Genomic DNA, 16,215 nt, shown 5'->3' with positions numbered 1-16,215 from the left:
ACTTGTACATCTTTGGAATGTGAGAGGGAACTGGAGGAAACCCATGCAGTTGTAGGGAGAACAAACGACACATTACAGGCAGTGGCAGAATTAAACAACCGGTTGCTGGAGTAATTGCATTACTTAACTGTTACGCTACTATGCTGCCCCTTGTATACAATAAAGGAAAGGATGTTATAAATCACAAGTAGTTTTGATAAGACTCAATAAGGCAGGTGTTTTGTAACTGCAGATTGAAGATAATTGACAAAGGGGAGATGAGGAGGGTCTACAATTGTTATCAGTTGAAGTGCAGTGCTTTAAATAGTGGAAGCAGATTCAGTAGTAACTTTCAAAAAGGAATTGGACATGTACAAAAGGAAAACAAAAATGGAACAGAAGACTGAATCTACCAGACTGCCCTCTCCACAAAGAGATGGAGACACAAGACATGCTGTAATCTGAGACAGGGGCTTGACCTAAAATATCTACCATCTCTCTGCCTTCACAGATGCTGCCTGATGCCTTGAGATCCTGCAGAAGTTTGTTTCAAGTCAAATCAAGGTGAGTTTATTGTCATGTGCACAAATATAGGGGGGTATGGAAACAGAAACAGATTGCTTACAACAGCGTTACAGACAACACACAACATCAATTGTACATAATTTATCAGAGTGAAGAAAGAAAAGGTAGTGCAAAACAAAACTTAGTTCTAATTAACTACACTCAGAGACTAGACCGTGCAGAAGGTGTTCTGTCACTGAGGCAGGGTTAATGTTAAACAGGTCAGTTGAAGAATCTGATGGTTATAGGAATTAGCTGTTCCCGAGCCTGGTGGTGTGGGACTTCAGGCTTCTGTACCTCCTGCTTCATGGTGGCAGAGAGAAGGGGACAGGGCCCGGATAGTGGGCATCCTTCTTGAGGCAAAGTCTTCTTCAGATGCTGGCAATGGTAAGATTTTTTGCCCAGTGCAATGAATCTAGCATAGCTATGACTTTCTTTATGGTACCTTTGGATTTTCAAATTGGCTCAAAACCTGGGCTTAGGATGTCAGTGTGATGCACATTCTGGCTACTAGGCTGCAGTTCTAAGAAACCAAAGTTCCCACATTCTCCAACCTGTACTGAGCCAGCAACGCACAGGACTGCACGGTTGTCATCTCAGGCCACACTGCCACCCAGTGAGCCCTTAAGGAAGTACATGCATAGAGTTAAAGTGAGGACAGCTGTCACATTTTTCTCCTTGGTTGAATGTACTGTGGTGGCAGAGTCAGAAGAGATTAGGGAGGTGAAGAGAGCACACAGGATGCGGAGGACAGAGGAGAATAGAGCATGGACGGGGGTTAGGAGAGCGGAGGAGAACGGGGTTAGCAATTGGAGTAACACTATTACAGCACCATTGACTCCGATTCAATTCCGGCACTGTCTGCACAGAGTTTGTACGTTCCTCCTGTTCCCCCAGGTGCTCCAGTTTCCTCCCACAGTCCAAGGACGAATCAGTTAGTAAGTTGACTGGTCTCATGAGTGTAATTGGGCTGCACAGGCTCATTGGGCTGGAAGGACCTTTTACTGTGTTTCTAAATAAAAATAATATAAAATAAAAAAGTGAGTAAATGATTTTGCAGTGACTGGGAAGGAGCAAAGATCCATGGTAGAGAGGACAATGGAGAGGATGTGCAGCGGATAAGAGACCAGAGATGATGGGAGAGCAGAGAGATTAGAGAAGTAAGGAGAAAAGAAAAGGATGTGAGAGGAGAGTAGAGAGGATAGAACACAGAGAGTATGGCAGATAGATGGATAGTAGAGAAAATGTAAAGAGGATGGGAAGAAAGACAACAGTGGAGTGTTTGGGAATGAAGGAGAATGGACTAGAATGGAGAAAGGGGTGAGAGAGACAGGAGGGGAGGACTGACAAGGAGTGAGAGGAAAGCCAGAAAGGCATGAGGCAAGATTGGAGACGAGGAAAGGGAAGAGAAAGAAGAACAGGAGAAGTAGGTCAGAATGGAGAATATGGGAAAGGACATCAACTATGTAAAAAATAAATAAATAAATAAAATGAAATAAGGGACAGTGAACAGCAGATTGGTGAGGAAACAGGAAAGAATTGGGAGCATGTACAGAGCAGAGAATGGGGAAGAAGGGAAACTTGGGACAAAAAAATGTTGGGAGAGGTGGGGAAGAAATAAAAGATGGAACATTATATCCAAATCTTAAATATTTTGTTTATATTTTCTGGAATCCAATGCCATCAGTGTGCCAGCTCATGTTTATCAGATGCATCTAAAATAACTTACCTTCCTCATGCAGGACAGAAGGCCATCGATGTATGTTGATTTGATCTTATGAATCTGAAAAACAAATTAAATCTGTGCAGGTTACAAGGTGCATGATGGAATAGTCTATTTTTATTCTTCACTCTGATTGAAGAATGCTGGATAAGTCCCTCATCTGGCATTCCTCACTCACTAGATTGTCTAACCCTCCAGTATTATTATGGAGTAAAGCTCATTCTCCCAGACACCACAAGAAGTGAATCCCAGAGAAGTTAGTAAAATCAATATAACCAAATTTTGGACACAGCGAAAAATACATGGCCTTTATTATACCTGCATGGTGAATTTCTATCCCAGTCCTAATTCAATAGGTCCCATACCACATGGAGAAGCATCAATGAGCACCAAAAAGCACCAATTTTGATGCTGAGAATCTGGGGGTTCCTGGTGAGATAATAGGAGTGTAAATCAGTCAGAATGAGAATCTAACAAGTCCTGGAATGGACAAAACCTTCAGCAGCAATCATAACATGTGGAGAACATAGACTAGTGTAATGTCATTACAGTGCCCGTGATCCAGGTTCAATTCCCACCTCTCTGTGTATGGAGTTTGTACAGTGAACCCATGATCTGGTTTTCATCTGGGTGTTCTGATTTCTTCCCACATTTCAAGCTGTACGGGTTGAAGTTAGTAGATTATGGGCATGCTGTGTTGGCATCGGAAGCGTGCAACTCCTCTGGGCCGCCCCCAGTACATCCTCAGACTGTGTTGGTTATTGACACAGATTTCACTGTTCGTTTTGATGTTTCAATGTGTGACCTTTCTTTATAATCGGAGCAGATCTCTGTCATATAGGCACCAACATGGCAGTGAGATCAATGAACGTTTGCATTGTAGCAAGAAAGCTGTTGCAGGACAGCGCTGAGCAAATAACTCCAGTTAGGCAGGTCTACACCCACATCCCTCTAAAGATAACTTATTTTGTCACGTTTACATCCAAACATACAGTGAAAAGCATCATTTGCCTCCAATCAAATCAAATCAATGAGGTTGTGCTGGGCAGCCTGCAAGTGTCACCATGTTTCTAGCACCAACATAGCATGTTCACAATTTACTAATCTTAACCGAATGTCCTTGGATTGTGGGAGGAAACCAGAACACCTGGATGAAACCCATGCAGTCATGAGAGAATGTACAAACTCCTTACAGACAGTGGCAGGAATCGTGGCCCAAAATTTTAACTGTTTATTCCCCTCCATAGATGCTACCTGACCTATTGAGTTTGATCATTTTATGTGTTCCAGATAATCTTGTTCATGGCTTTTTCCATGATCACCCTGATCTTGTCTTATTGTAGATCGTACCTTAGAACTTGGGACAGTACAGTGCAGGAACAGGTTCCTCCAGCTCATAATAACTTCGCATAGCTGAATTGCAAGGTCAGCTCAGGAAAACACTAGGGCGGCAGAATAAAGTCCCACTGTCAACGCTACCTGGAGGGACAGGTAATGATGGGGAAGCAGGGAGACTGCAGAAGGACTTAAACAGATTGGGAGAATGAGCAAAGAAGTGGCATATAGAATAGTACAGAGAAGTGTATGGTCATGAAATTCAGAAGAAGGAAAAAAGGCATAGACTATTTTCTAAATGGTGAGAAAATTCAAAAATCAGAGGGACTTGGGGGTCAGGACTCCCTAAAGGTTAACTTGCAATTTGAGAGGAAGGCAAGTGCAATGTTAGCATCATTTCAAGAGGACTAGAATATGAGAACAATGCTGAGGTTTTATAAGGGATTGGTCAGACTGCCCTTGGAGTACTGTGGGCAGCTTTGGGCCCCTTATCTAAGAGAAGATGTAATGGTATTGAAGACGGTCCAGAGGAGGTTCACAAGAATGATCCTGGGAACGAAAGGGTTAACATATGAGGAGCATGTTACTCTGGACCTGTACTTGCTGGAGTTTAAAAGATTGGGGGTGGGGGACCCTTTTAAACCAATCGAATATTGAAAGGCCTAGATAAAGTGGATATAGAGAGGATGTTTCTTATAGTGAGAAGTCTTGGACCAGAGGGTACAGCCTCAGAACAGAGGGATGTCCATATGACTAGAGATGAAGAGGAATTTCTTTAGCCAGAGGATAGTGAATCTGTGGAATTCATTGCACGGATGGCTGTGGAGGCCAAGTCATTGGGTATACTTAAAGCGGAGGTTGATAGGTTCTTGATTTGTTAGGTCAGGGTGTCAAAGGTTAGGAGGAGCAAGCAGGAGAACAGGGTTGAAAGGGATAATAAATCAGCCATGATGGAATGTCGGAGCAGACTCGATGGGTGGAGTGGCCTAATTCTGCTCTTATGGTCATTGCATTGCTAAAGCAATTGTTGATCTTGGCTGGGAATCTTTCGCCTTTTCCAATGGATTGACTCACCTGTCTGTATTCCAGGATTATTTTAGGCAGTGGATGAAGTTCCTGCAGCTGCAGCAGCTGGTAAATATAACCACACAACAAGACCATCTTAATATTTAAACATTCCAGAACCCCGACTCTGCTAAATTAAGCTCTCTTGTCATTATCTCACAGATAGCTTTCATGTCAAGCAGCTAATCTCGGGAAATACAGTTGATATTTTTATTGGCGAGTACATTCTGAGCATGAATTTTTTATAAGGCAACCAATCACTTAAACAACCCTTTTAAAACCCCATAATTTATGGCAACAAAATATAAAAGTATTCCTTCTCTGAATAAATCTCACAGCTGCATGATGTTTGTACAGAGTAACAGCAAGTATAAAATAGAACCAGATACGGTTACATGCCAAGCAGGAACATAAGATGTTTGAATTAGAGAAATATCATTCTTCTTGCTTGTCCTGTGGCTTGGAACTTGTAATTCTTAGCTCATGTAAATCACAGATTCATACCATGCAGGAGGTGGTTCAGCCCATCATGAAAGTTCTATCCAATCAGATCCCAGGTTTTGACAGGGTCCTGTTCCTGAACCCCAACTGTTTGTAAGTCAAAAATGAACAATGAAATCATGCGGAAGAGGACCACAGCTTCTTGCGCTCCAAAGAAAAAATCCCAGATTGTCCAGTCTCTGCTCATAATTCGAGCCCTCTAGTCCCAGTAACATTTTTGTGAATCTTTTCTGAACCCTCTCTAGCTTAATGACAAACATTAAAAACAACAAAAAACATAGAACACTACAGTCCAGTACAGGCCCTTTGGCCTCTGATATCGTGCTGGTCTTTTCATCTACTCTAAAATCAATCTAACCCTTCCCTCTCACAAACCCTTGCATTTTTCTATCATCCACGTGCCTACCTAAGAGTTTCTTAAATGTTCCTAATGTATCTGCCTCAGCCACCATCCCTGGAAGCGTTTTCCATGCACCCACATCCTTCCTGTAGCTGGTGACCAGAACTGCATATAATACTCCCAGGGCAACCTCACCAACATCTCATACAACTGTAAAATGACATCCCAACTCAGCACCCTGCTTCATCAAGGCAAGTGTGCCAAACACCTCCTTCAACACCCTGTCTAGCTAAAAAAGACCATAAGACTATAAGACATAGGAGCAGAATTAAGCCATTCCATCCATCAAGTCTGCTCTGCATCACTCCCTACACAACTTCCTTGTCCATTCGTCACCCCCAACCCTTCCCACCAATCTCCCTCCTGGCACTTATCCTTGTAAGCTGAACAAGTGCTACACCTGCCCTTACACTTCCTCCCTCACCACCATTCAGGGCCCAGACTGTCCTTCCAGGTGAGGCGACACTTCACCTGTGAGTCAGCTGGTGTGGTATACTGTGTCCGGTGCTCCCGGTGTGGCCTTTTATATATTGGTGAGCCGACGCAGACTGGGAGACCGTTTCACTGAACACCTACGCTCTGTCTGCCAGAGAAAGCAGGATCTCCCAGTGGCCACACATTTTAATTCCACATCCCATTCCCATTCTGATATGTCTATCCATGGCCTCCTCTACTGTCAAGATGAAGCCATGCTCAGGTTGGAGGAACACCACCTAATATTCCATCTGGGTAGACTCCAACCTGATGGCACGAACATTGATCTCTCTAACTTCCGTTAATGCCCCCCTCCCCTTCTTAGCCCATCCCTTATTTTTTTCCCCTTTTTCTCTTTTCTCTCTTTTTCTCTGTCCCTCTCACAATAACTCCTTGCCTGCTCTCCATCTTCCTCTGGTGCTCCCCTCCCCTTTTCTTTCTCCCCAGGCCGCCCATCCCAGGATCCTCTCCCTCTCCAGCTGTGTATCCCTTTTGCCAATCAAATTTCCAGCTCTTAGCTTCGCCCCACCCCCTCCTGTCTTCTCCTATCATTTTGGATCTCCCACTTCCAAATCTCTTACTATCTCTTCTTTCAGTTAGTTCTGACGAAAGGTCTCGGCCCGAAACGTCGACTGTACTTCTTCCTATAGATGCTGCCTGGCCTGCTGCGTTCCGCCGACATTTTGTGTGTTTTGCTTGAATTTCCAGAATCTACAGATTTCCTCGTGATAGCCGATTTATTATCCCTTTCAACTCCATTCTTCTGCCTTCTCCCCATAACCTTTGGTGCTCTTACTGATCAAGAACCTGTCAATCTATACTTTAAATATACCCAATGACTTAGCCTCCACAGCTGTCTGTGACAATGAATTCTACAGATTCATTACCCTCTAGCTGAAGAAATTCCTCCTCTTTCCTGTTCTAACTGGATGTCTCTGTGTTCTCAGGCTGTGCCCTCTGGTTCTAGACTCCTCACTATATGAAGCATCCTCTCCACATCCACTCTATCTAGGCCTTTCAATGTTTGAAAGGTTTCAATGAGATCCCCCCCTCATTCTTTTATCATGACATCTAAAACTTTGAGAAGCTTCTATAGTACATTGACTGATGTATATGGAAGCACCAATACCCATGAATGGAAAATCCTACAAAAAGAGGTGGATAAGACCGATCTATGATAGGTGAAGCTCTCCCCACCTTTGAACACACCTACATGGAGCAGTGTCACAGGAAAGCAGCATCCATCATCAAGGATTTACACCATCCAGGCCATGCTCTCTTCTCACTGCTGCCACCAGGAAGAAGGTAAAGAAGCCTCAGGATTCACACCACCAGGTTCAGGAACAGTTATTACCCCTCAACAATCAGGCTCTTGAACCAGAGGGGACAACCTCACTCTCACTGTCACTGAACTGTTCCCACAACATATGGATTCACTTTCAAGGACTCTTCATCTCATGTTCTCAATATTGATTGTTTATTTATTATTATTATTTCTCCTTTTTTTTCTTTTGTATTTGCACAAATTGTTGTCTTTAGCACATTGGCAGTTTATCCGTCCTGTTGGTCCAGTGTTTCATTGATTGTATTGTGGCTTTTGGATTTCCTGTGTATGCCCACAAGAAAACAAATCCCAGGGTTGTATACGATGATGTAAATGTACTTTGAAAATAAATTTACTTTGAACTTTAAATTCCTGTGAGTTCGGGCCCAGACCCATCATACGTTCTTTATATGTTAAACCTTTCATTCCCAGAATCATTCTCGTGAACCTTCTCTGAACTCTTTCTATTGGCAGGATATGCTTTCTTATATACAGGGCCCAGATCTGCTCACAGTACTCCTGGTGTGGATTGGCCAATGCCTCATAAAACTTCAGTATATGGTGGCATACGTTTGACTTTGAGTATTTCTAGGTTTTTACTTTAAATCTCCTCAAAAAAATCTCCCAAGACATTCTTAGTGAATTTATTTATATCTGTGGTAACTGCAATTGAGACTGACAGATTGAACAATTGAATACAAATGTGAATTTCCATTTGGAATGTTTATGTTGGTGTAATAATTAAAACTCAGATTCCTTCATTTTTGAAGTCAGATACGTGCTCCATGAGTGTTATTTCAAAGTAAATTTATTATCAAGGTACATATATGTCACCACATACAACCCTGTAATTAATTTTCTTGTGTGCATACTCAGCAAAGCTCTAGAATAGTAACTATAAAAGGGATCAGTGAAAAATCAACGAGAGTGCAGAGACAACAAACTGAAGACGCAAATATAAATAAATAGCAATAAATAACGAGAATATGAGATAACAAGATAAGGAGTCCTTAAAGTCAGATCATTAGTTGTGGGAACATTTCAATGTTGAAGCAAGTGAGTGTAGTTATCCCCTTTTATTCAAGAGCTTGATGTTTGAAGGGTGGGAAATGTTCTTGAACCTGGTGATGCAAGTCCTGAGGCCCTTGTACCTTCTGCCTGATGGCAGCAGCATGAAGAGAGCATGGTCTGGAAGGTGGAAATCTCAGATGATGAGTGCTGCTTTCCAATGACAGCATTTCAATATAGATGTCCTCAATGGTTGAGAGGGCTTTACCCGTGATGTACTGGGCCGAATCCACTACCTTTGTAGGATTTTCCATTCGAAAGTATTGGTGTTTCCATACCAGTCAATATATTCCCCTCTACACATCTATTGGAGGTTGTCAAAGTTTTAGTTGTCATGTCAAATCTCCGCAGACTCCTAAGGAAATAGAGGCACTATCATGCTTTCTTCGCAATTGCACTTGCGTGCTGGGTCCAGGACAGGTCCTTGGAAATAGTAACACCCAGGAATTTAAAGCTGCTAACCCTCTCCACCTCTGATCCTCCGATGAGGACAGGCTCATGGTATTAAATGAGAGGTTGTTATGACAGCAGTCAGCCTAATTATCAATTCTTCATCACCCTTGATACAGCCCACAACAATGGTGTCATCAGCAAACTGAAACCTAATCTCTCTGAAAAAACATTCATCGGAAAAGGGTATGAAAGGGTATGGGTATGAAACTCACCTGATCCAATCTCACTCTGGCCTGTGGAGTAGATTAACATTACCCATACTGGTGTCAGAAGTAAGGTGCATGGAACATACTGCAAGGTGTGGTGGTAGAGGCAGAAACATTACGGGCATTTAAGAGACTCTTAGATAGGCACATGGATGAAAGAAAAATGGAGAGTTATGTGGAAAGGAAGGGTTATATTGATCTTAGAGTAAGTTAAGAGGTTGCACAACATTATGGGCCAAAGGGCCTATACTGTGCAGTATTCTTCTATGTTCAATATTTCATGTTCCTTAGTAACCCTTTTACAAGGCTGGCTGTCAATTTGCATTTGGAGGTGTATGTATGAAGTGACTGGAATTTTTCCTGTGTTAAAGCCATGTTATAAATCCCTATCCAGGGAGCTGCTTGTATTAGAGAGCATTTCTAATGAGGAAACACTCCATGAGCTAGGGCTTTTCGTTTCAGAACAAAAGGAGGATGAGATGTGACTTGACAGAGGTGGATAAGACGTTAAGATTCTTTGCTAGGGTGGACAGGCAAGAGGAAATGGCTCATGACATACAAGAAGGCATAATTTTATGGTGATTGGAGGAAAGCATAGGGGATGCCAGGGGCAGATTTTTCACACAGAGTGGTGGGTGCATGGAACTGCTGGGGTGGTAGTGGAGGCAGGAATGTTAGGGTGATTTAAGAGACTCTTAGGGACATTTCAGAGACTTTTAGATAGAGGGCAAAAGACCATAAGATATAGACGTAGAATTAAGCCATTCTATCCATCAAGTTTTGCTGCACCATCCCATCATATTGTGGGTGGCACAGTAGCATCGAGATTAGCACAACACTTTATGGTACAGGTGAGCTGGATTCAGTTCCCACCACCATTGCCTTTAAAGAGTTTGTACGTTCTCCCTATGACTGTGTGGGTTTCCTCCAGGTGCTCTGGTTTCCTCCCAAAGTGCAAAGATGTATGGGTTAGTAGGTTAATTGGTCATTGTAAATCGTCCTATGATTAGGCTAGGGTTAAACTGGGGGTTTCTGGGCGGTACAGCTCAAAGGGCCATAAGGTCCTGTTCCACATTGTATCTTAATAAATAAATTATGGCTAATGGGAAGGAAGGGTTAGATTGATCCTGGTTAAAGGCCAGCACGTTATGTGCTGAAGGCTCTATAATGTGCTGTACTGTTCTATGTTCTATAACTACCTTTTTAAGTATAATGAGAGTTGCAGGTGAGTGTGTGACAACTGCTTTGTACTAACATGTACAACTATTTGACTAGGACCTGCCATGGAACAACCCAGGCTACAATGCTTCCCATGGGAAATTGAGCCTGCTACAACTGAGAGAAGATCTATTGGACACAGAGGAAAATTGCTACCTGATTTGTTCCTCATGGCCATCAAATAGGTTTTTCTGAAGATACCTTTGTAAGATTGCTAGAGACATAGCACAAGTCAGCTACTGAACATCTATGGTGAAATAACACACTATGGCAGTGTAGAACATCAATACCAGGACTAAATCCGAAGACCCAGAGCTGAATCACACTCTGAGACAATGGATAATGTATGAGTTTCCAGGGTGCAAATGGATAAAATGAGGGCACGTAATTTTTAAGGTGATTGGAGGAAAGAATGGTGGGGGCAGCGGATGTCAGAGGTAAGTTTGTTACAAGAGAGTGGTAAATGCATGGAGTGTGCTGCTAGGGTGGTGGTCAGAGGCAGATACATTAGGAGCATTTAGAGACTCCTAGACAGGCATATGGATGAAAGTAAAGATGGAGGCTAAATGGGAGGGAAAGATTAAATTGATATTGGAGTAGGTTAAAAGGTCAGAACAACATTGCGGGCCAAAGGGCTTGTTTTGTGCTGTAATGTTCTGTGTTCTTTACGTTCTATGTCCACCCAGGACTTGCCCTCTTTTCATTAGCAAGGAGGTACAGGAGCCTGAGGACACACAGTCAACATTTTAGGAACAGCCTCTTCCCTTCTGCAGTCTGAGGGGACCATGCACACCAACTTGTTATTTTGCTCTCTTTTTGTTCTACTTTTTTAATATTCTGTATTGAAACTTATAGAAATAATTATATGTATTGCACTTCACTGCAGCCACAAAACAGATTTCACAACATATGTTAGTGAAAAGAACTGATTCTGAGAATTGGATATAATAAAAAGTAACAATTTTTTGGATGAAGAAGGAACTAATTTTCCTTGTAACATCTTGTACCAGCATTCCCCTTGGATTCTACCAATTACCTGCACACTCAGGATGACTTACTGTTTTCCACTGGTCTAGACACCTACACTGTATCTCTCCATTTAGAACGTAATCAGAATTAAACCATATGAACGTGAGCCCCTTTTGACATGTTTTATTTCCACAAGGAGGTTGGACTCACCACTGCCTCAGAGGTTGACTGCTGTTGCTTCAGGTCTGTCTTTCGAATCTTTTTCTCACAAAGGAGATGTAGGCGTAGTTTGTCGTACAGAATCTGCCTCAGGTCAGAAGATGGAAAATATTGCTGTTATCTTTCAGCCTGAAGTTGTGACTAATTGTGACCTAAACTGGTTTGGAAACTGTTCAGACTGGGGTAAATCTACAAGGATCACTCTGACTAGTTACCAGAACAAAATTCATCTAGATCCTGTTGTAATCTTGGTCAAGAAGGGTGGTAAAGAGAGCTTTTAGCAATTTGGCCTTCGTAAGTCATTGAGTACAGGAGCTGGGATGTTATACTGAAGTTGTATCAGACATTCGTGAGACTAAATTCAGAATATTGGGTTCTATTCTGGTCATCTGCCTGCAGGAAATAAATCAATAAGACTGAAAATACAGGAAGAATTTACCGGGATGTTGCTGGGAGTTGAGGTCCTGAGTTATAGGGGAAGGTTGAATATGTTAGGACTTTACTCACTGGCGCTTAGGAAAATGAGCGGAGATCTTATACAACACACACAAAACGCTGGTGGAACACAGCAGGCCAGGCAGCATCTATAAGGAGAAGTGCTGTTGACGTTTTGGGCCAAGACCCTTCGTCAGGACTAACTGAAAGGAAAGGTACTAAGAGATTTGAAAGTAGTAGGGGGAGGGGGAAATGTGAAATGATAGGAGAAGACCGGAGGGGGTGGGATGAAGCTAAGAGCTGGAAAGGTGATTGGCGAAAGTGATACAGAGCTGGAGAAGGGAAAGGATCATGGGACAGGAGGCCTCAGGAGAAAGAAAGGGGGGGAAGCACCAGAGGGAGATGGAGAACAGGCAGAGTGATGGGCAGAGAGGGAGACAAAAACCAAACAACTAAATATGTCAAGGATGGGGTAAGAAGGGGAGGAGGGGCATTAATGGAAGTTAGAGAAGTCAATGTTCATGCCATCAGGTTGGAGGCTACCCAGCCGGTATATAAGGTTTTGTTCCTCCAACCTGAGTGTGGCTTCATCTTGACAGTAGAGGAGACCATGGATAGACATATCGGAATGGGAATGGGACCGAGCGTACTCTGGCGCGACTCCCTTGTCCAAACAGACTGGGAGACCGTTTCGCTGAACACCTACGCTCGGTCCGCCAGAGAAAGCAGGATCTCCCAGTGGCCACACATTTTAATTCCACGTCCCATTCCCATTCTGATATGTCTATCCATGGTCTCCTCTACTGTCAAGATGAAGCCACACTCAGATACATACTGCCTTTGGAAAACTAAGCCCACCTGCCGAAGCTGGTTGCTGCTGGTCAGAAGGAATTGCTCTCCGGCCACCTGATGTGCTTCCTGCTCCAGCTGCTTCTGCCGAACCTGCAAAAGTTCAACAACAACACCAGTCACCCTGGCACCAATCCTGACAGCAGTATTAAAGTCTGCCATTAACATCCACCACCTCAGGCAGTGGAAGAACTCTCAATTCCTGTCATTTCTCTTCTCAATTCAAAGTTTCTGTATTTGTCATTTTCAAGAAAAGATAGATTTAAAAATTAGCTTTGTTTGTCAATTGTACAACAAAACCACATTTTATGATGATTTTATTTCTGGCATTTTTGCATTTATGCACATTGTATTCCATATCTATACTTTAACCTCTAACTTTATTATAACTCATTTCATCATCAGGGGCAAGGGCAGGTGTAGCACTTGTTCCACTTGCAAGGATAAGTGCCAGGAGGGAGATCAGTGGGGAGGGACGAATGGACAAAGGAGTCGCATAGAAAGCAAAAAGTGGGGGAAGGGAAAGATGTGTTTGGTGGTGGGATTCCATTGGAGGTGGCATAAGTTTCAGAGAATTATGTGCTGGACGTGGAGGCTGATGGTGTGGTAGGTGAGGACGAGAGGAACCCTATGCCTGATAGGGTGGCAGGAAGATGGAGTAAGAGCAGACCTGCATGAAATGGAAGAGATACAGTTAATGGCAGTGTTGAAGGTGGAGGAAGGGAAGCCCCTTTCTTTGGAAAAGAGGACATCTCCTTTGTTCTAGAATGAAAAGCCTCATCCTGAGGGCAGATGTGGCGGAGATAGAGGAATTGAGAGAAGGGGGTGGCATTTTTACAAGTATCGGGGTGGGGCAGGGTATAGTTCAGGAAGTTGTGAGGGTCCATTGGTTTATAATAGACATGGGTGGATAAGCTGCCTCCGGGGATAGAGACAGTGAGATCGAGAAGGGGAAGGGAAGTGTCGGAAATAGACCAGGTGAATGTGAGGGCGGGGTGGATGTTGGAGGCAATGTGGATGAAATCAACAAGCTGAACATGGGTGTAGGAAGCAGCATCAATGCAATTGTCGATGTAGAGTAGGAAAAGTGTGGGACAGTCACCAGTCTAGGCTTGGAACATAGACTGTTCCACATAGCCAACAAACAGGCAAGTATAGCTAGGACCCATGCGAGTGCCCAGGGCTACCCCTTTTGTTTGAAGGAAGCGGGAGGCGCCAAAGGAGAAATTAGTGAGGACAAGTTCCGCTAGGCGGAGGAGAGTGGTGGTGCAGGACAATAGGTTGGGTTTGGTGTCCAGAAAGAAACGGAAAGCTTTGAGGCCTTCCTGCTGGGTGTATGGGGACTGGACATCCATAGTAAAAATAAGATCATGGGGGTCAGGGAATCGAAATCCTTGAGCGTGTGAGGAATTAAATACTGGACTGGGCACGCAAGAAAGACCCAATTCAACTCAAACTGGTTGCTGCCTGACCCTCAGCACACTATACACTGTTCCCAATTCCAGTATCTTCAGTCTCTTGTGGATCCAACACAAAGCCAATTGTTTGTTCACCCATACCCACTGGTGGCCAGGCTGTAATAAGTCATGTCCAATGTGCAACATTAAAAACTGAAAAAGCAGGAGAGATGGATACCCCCAGCAGCTTAGAAGTTCTCTTCAGGTCTTCTTTATTGACTTGAATTCTGTAATTTTCCATCACTATAAAAAAACAATAAATATGTAAGTTTCTGGGCATGAACACCTCAAAGGATCTATCCTTACTTACTTACTTTCCGTTATGCCACTGGCATTTTGGGCAGCAATGAAAGCCCTCCATCTCTAGCAGTGTTCAGAGTTTCCTTCATCATGTTAGTAGCTTCCCCTCGGTTTTCACCACTGTCAGTCATACAAGTCCTGGGTGGAGACTCAGGAACACCGTTGCACTCAGGTGTAGAAAGATTCTTCATTGCTGTTTCCATAACAATTTTGTTTTACTAGTCAGGGTTGTTAGCCCTGAGCTGAACCCCTGAACCTGGAGCACTGGTGGACCACTCTTAGTCTGTCCTCTGTCCGTTGACCTGTTTGGCATGGGTAACCCTACCAGGAACCAAAGCATAAAACTAGACTCTAGCCAACATATTTCTCTGGGTAATTAATCGCTGGTAAGCTTGCTCTGCTACAGAGAGAGGAGGCTGTCTTTTGATCGCTGATGAGCTTGCTCTGCTACAGAGAGGGGAGACTGACTTTTGATCCCTGGTGGGATCACTTGCTGCCGGAGAAGTGAAGGCCTGCCACTCTGCCCAGAGAACATTACCCAGGTTTTCTGCATTTTGGATGTGGACTTGGACTATAGACTTCTTTTCAGTCCTATAGATTTTATATTCTGTGTTATTTGCCTGATCTTTCTCACTTTTTTGTGTGCAGGGATGGGGGATTTGGGGGGTCAATGTGCCTGTAATACTTTTGTCTGGGGAGGAGAGATTTGGGAGTTGATTATCGTGCTGCTGATTTTTTCTTTCTTGGTTCCCTGGCTTTCTAAGAAAAATTATTTCAGAGTTGTATACTTTAATAATAAATGAACCTCAGAACATTTTGAACCTTAGAGGCATGCAAGCCTCCAAACCAATACAAGGCTGTGGTCCTCTTGGAGGTGAGGATCTATCCTGAGCTCAACATATTCTGCAATCATGCCAGCAACTATATTTCATTAGAAGTTTTAGATGATTTAATACGTTACAAATCATATCAGGAGCCTGAAGAGGAGAACTTCTTCCCCTCCACCATCAGATTTCTGAATGGACAATGAACCAACCCATGAACACTACCTCACTATGTGTGCTCTATTTGCACTTTTTATTTAATTTATTTTACATTAAATGTTTTCACTGTACTGCTGCCACAAAACAACAAATTTCACAACATATATCTGTGATTAGACCAGATTCTGATTCTGATTCTGATTCTATAGATTGTATTTGCTTGCTCACCTGCCAGAACTGGGATCAATCTCAACTCCACCAGGCAAAACAGCTTCCAAAGGTGTTGACTCTGGAATTAAAAACAGCGTGATATTAGCTGATGATGATAAGGTGATGATATTAGGTGATGATAAGTGTCTCCAATTGCATTATCTGGTGATTATTTTATCAGAGTTTATCATCCATTTGTTTTCCTTAAGGTTGTTATAGCTGGGGGTGGTAATGGAAAAAGCCCCCACTACCTATTAAATGCTCCCAATGGCGTGTGCCTCAAATAGCCTCTGGCAACCAAGTCCAGCTCCTGGCCTTCACATGTGGCTCAGCTACTAAGCCCAGCAGAACCATTTCTACGGACAGGAGAAGGGGCAAAGGTGGGTTACTGGTGCCTTAAAACCAGTTGTTTTGGGCAGATGGGGCTCATTAACATGAGTTGGCAGCTCATATAGGAGAAGGAATACTCTGATCCTAAACCTC

At 43.2% G+C, this 16,215-nt stretch overlaps 1 protein-coding gene across 1 annotated transcript in view; it reads right to left on the bottom strand.

Annotated features, from left to right (window-relative positions):
• Positions 1-16,215, bottom strand: part of poln (polymerase (DNA directed) nu) — a 283,259-nt gene that overhangs the window by 227,520 nt on the left and 39,524 nt on the right. Inside the window, exons 6-11 of the mRNA XM_059974013.1 lie at positions 15,751-15,811; positions 14,418-14,482; positions 12,792-12,875; positions 11,493-11,582; positions 4,676-4,732; positions 2,273-2,326 (exon numbers count right to left, since the gene is read on the bottom strand). Of these exons, the coding sequence (XP_059829996.1) occupies positions 2,273-2,326; positions 4,676-4,732; positions 11,493-11,582; positions 12,792-12,875; positions 14,418-14,482; positions 15,751-15,811 (411 nt within the window). The remainder of the gene's footprint in view (positions 1-2,272; positions 2,327-4,675; positions 4,733-11,492; positions 11,583-12,791; positions 12,876-14,417; positions 14,483-15,750; positions 15,812-16,215) is intronic.

The sequence above is a fragment of the Hypanus sabinus genome, chromosome 7, assembly GCF_030144855.1.
Source record: "Hypanus sabinus isolate sHypSab1 chromosome 7, sHypSab1.hap1, whole genome shotgun sequence".
NCBI lineage: Eukaryota > Metazoa > Chordata > Chondrichthyes > Myliobatiformes > Dasyatidae > Hypanus > Hypanus sabinus.
This window is presented reverse-complemented; position numbering and strand designations above follow the sequence as displayed.